The 3,200-nt window shown below is 34.9% G+C and overlaps 1 protein-coding gene across 1 annotated transcript in view; it reads left to right on the forward strand.

The window, feature by feature from the left end:
• The window catches only part of LOC109589952 (uncharacterized), a 4,656-nt gene extending 1,472 nt beyond the window's left edge, over positions 1-3,184 (forward strand). The window contains exons 3-7 of the mRNA XM_020005921.1: positions 97-2,196; positions 2,282-2,344; positions 2,403-2,723; positions 2,769-3,054; positions 3,106-3,184. Coding sequence (XP_019861480.1) covers positions 156-2,196; positions 2,282-2,344; positions 2,403-2,723; positions 2,769-2,779 — 2,436 coding nt within the window. The 5' untranslated portion in view covers positions 97-155 and the 3' untranslated portion in view covers positions 2,780-3,054; positions 3,106-3,184. The remainder of the gene's footprint in view (positions 1-96; positions 2,197-2,281; positions 2,345-2,402; positions 2,724-2,768; positions 3,055-3,105) is intronic.
• The last annotated feature ends 16 nt before the right edge of the window (positions 3,185-3,200 follow it).

Below are 3,200 nucleotides of genomic sequence, written 5' to 3' on the forward strand. Positions count from 1 at the left end.
ACTTCATTAGTCTATCAATACTTAAATTAAAGCAGAGCTTAACTATTAAATTTAATGATGTCAATTATGTCATTATAATGTCATTGTTTATTTCAGAAAAAATAGAAAAATGGCTGAAAGAAGGTACAGTTGAGCTAAAAGTCACTCGTATCAATATGCATGGTCTACCTGGAGCTGGTAAAACATGTTCACGACACCTCCTACTTAATGAAGACCCACCATCTTCTACTGATAGTACACCAATAGCTTGTCCTGCTGTTAAGGCAACAAGAATATCTGTTGATGATAAGAATAAGAAATGGGAGAGAGTTGAAGTAAAAGATTTGTATGACCAACTAGCATCTCATCTAAAGGAGGTACCGAATGAAACGGAACTTGAGCAAAAAAAGGATGAAGCATCACTGAATTTAGATGATATATTTGATAGTTCAGATGATATATTTGATAGTTCAGATGAAGATGAAATTGATGATAAAACCGATGATGAACCAATCGAAATTAAGCCAATTGAAAAGAAACCAGTCGAGAATGAACAAACTGAGATTAATCCAACTAAAGTCAACCCAACAGAAACAGAAGTAGTGAAAAAAGTTATGAATGCTGAAACGTCTAAAAATTTTAGCACAAATTGGGTTTATTTTATTGATTCCGGTGGTCAACCAGCATATCGAGAGTTGCTACCTCTTTTTACAAGAGCAGCTGCACTGAATATCATCACCATTGATCTTACCAAAGGTCTTGATGAGAAGTGTGAGTTTCAATATCGCATTGATCAACATGTGTCTCCTATTAATACAGACCTAAAGTATTCTAATCGCGATATAATATGCTCGACAGTTAGCTCCGAAGCTATGTTAAATTCCATCGAAATTCCTTATGTCGCCGAACCTGAAAAGCATAAAGGTATTCACGCTCGCTATCTTGTACTTGGTACACGTAAGGAATTGGTAACTGAAGAAGAGCTAAAAGAAATGGACAAAAGCCTGATAAGTAGCTCTAGCCTGGACCTTAAAAATATCATTCAACGTGTACCTGAAAAATCGATCATATTTCCAGTTAATACGTTGCTCCGTGGTGGGTCTGATGAAAGGAAAAAGGCTAGCATAGATCTTTGTACTGCAATTTCAAATTGTGAACTGGAAATTACAATTGAGTTACCAATTCGATTGCTTACTTTTGAGATTGCACTTCAGTTGGAAGCTATGAAGAACAAACAAAGTTTCCTTACAAAAGAAGAAGTCATTGAAATTGGTAAGTCTCTCCGACTTGATACAAAGTCAGATATCAATGATGCTCTGCAATATTTACACAATGTCACTATTATTCTTTATTATCCTGCTGTCCTACCAAATATAATATTTGTTGATCCTAAACCAATTCTTGATGTCCTTTCACGTCTAATAGCTATCACATACATTGACCAATCTAATCTACATTTAATAGCAAAAGCATCTGATGAAAGAATACGTCTCAAAAAATATGGCCTTTTCAAGGAGGGTCTTTTAGAAAAAATTGGTCAACAAAAAATTTTTGATAAAAATTTTGAATCCTCTCACATGATCAAGCTTCTGGAACACCTCCACATTATTGCCAAAGTAATAAACAAAGATGAAAAGCAAAATGAATATTTTTTCCCATGTGCATTACCGTCATGTGATAAGCTCAATGACCCCCCAACAGAAATACAACCACTTCTCATAGCATGGGAGATTAACAACAGTGGGACAGCAACTCTAGCCATCCCTCAAGGTTTATTTCCTTTAACCATCGTACACCTTTTGAAAGAAAAGAATGTAGTAGACTTCAGTCCAGATCCTGATTCAGACAATGAATTCTACAGATATCATGATGCCATGTCACTTCGTGTTTACAAAGATCACTTCATACACATCATCAATTGCTATACACATATCAAAATACAGTTTCGTGGTAACTACAAGAACTCTTGTCTTAAAATTCGTGAATTAGTCACAGAAGCAATCGAAAAAAGCTGCAAAGATCTTAAGTGTAAAAATAATTATATCTTTGCATTTCTCAAGTGCCCCAAAAAGGAACATTACTGCATTGTCCGGAAAGATGATAAATCTTCTCCCTGGTATTCTCATTGCACTCATTGTGAAACCCAATGTAAAGTACTGGAGAATGATGATAGCTATAGATGCTGGTTTTTTAGTGAATCTCTATTGTCCAGTCCAGGTTAGTATACACATAATAAAAAGAATGATCACAAAATTGAGATTGTGTCCCATTAATTGTGTCATTATTATTATTATTCCTACAGGAGCTGAGCCATTATTAGAAGGTCCACCTACTAAGAGACCTACAGTGCAATCTTCTGAATTAGGTAAATAAATTAATTACTAGTATATGATGCTTCAGAATGCATTACAATTTTCCATTAGATACATGCCATCTTGTTGAAATACGTGATTTACTAAAGAAGCATGGATATTCTGGTGTTGATTATTATGATCTTGGTCTTCGTCTGGGACTACTCCCTGCTACACTTGATGTTATTGAGAAAGATAACAAAGGAGATACTAAGAGCTGTCTAAGAAAATGTTTGACAGAATGGTTGGAACAAAAAGACAATGTAAAGAGTAAAGGTGTTCCAACTTATGATACATTAATACAAGCATTGAGGGACGAAGGAGAGAATACTGTAGCTGATGGGATTGAAAAAGATATCAATAGTAACAAGAGTAGATTATCTACTCTTGATAGTAAGGAATGAGTTTACTAATGATTTATAATGATTATTATTATAGCAAAGAAATGAGAAGGTTTCACTAGAAGTAACTCTAGGATTCATATACACAGCACATATTATTTAATTATTTTAAATTATTAAATAAATTATATTTGTGTTCCAATTTTTGTAAATGTGAAAGCACGTGGTTCAATTATACGGAGTATATAACGGAAACTGTCGGAAAGTACAAGATTCTTACAAAGTACAAGATCGGTATACAGAAGTGGGATCAAGCCTCTTCCTCGGCCTCTTCTTAAAGAATGAGTTCCATATATATAACAGAGCCCCCTACTAAAGGAAAGGTAGTTAATCCAGCAGCAGCTGTATTAGTGACTACTGGCCCCTCCCCTCAGGTACTATTAAAGACCACACTGGGTGATATTGATATTGAACTGTGGTCCAAAGAGGCTCCTCTGGCCTGTCGTAACTTCATACAATTGTGTTTAGA

Source organism: Amphimedon queenslandica, unplaced genomic scaffold (genome assembly GCF_000090795.2).
Source record: "Amphimedon queenslandica unplaced genomic scaffold, v1.1 AMPQUscaffold_10681, whole genome shotgun sequence".
NCBI classification, from domain to species: domain Eukaryota; kingdom Metazoa; phylum Porifera; class Demospongiae; order Haplosclerida; family Niphatidae; genus Amphimedon; species Amphimedon queenslandica.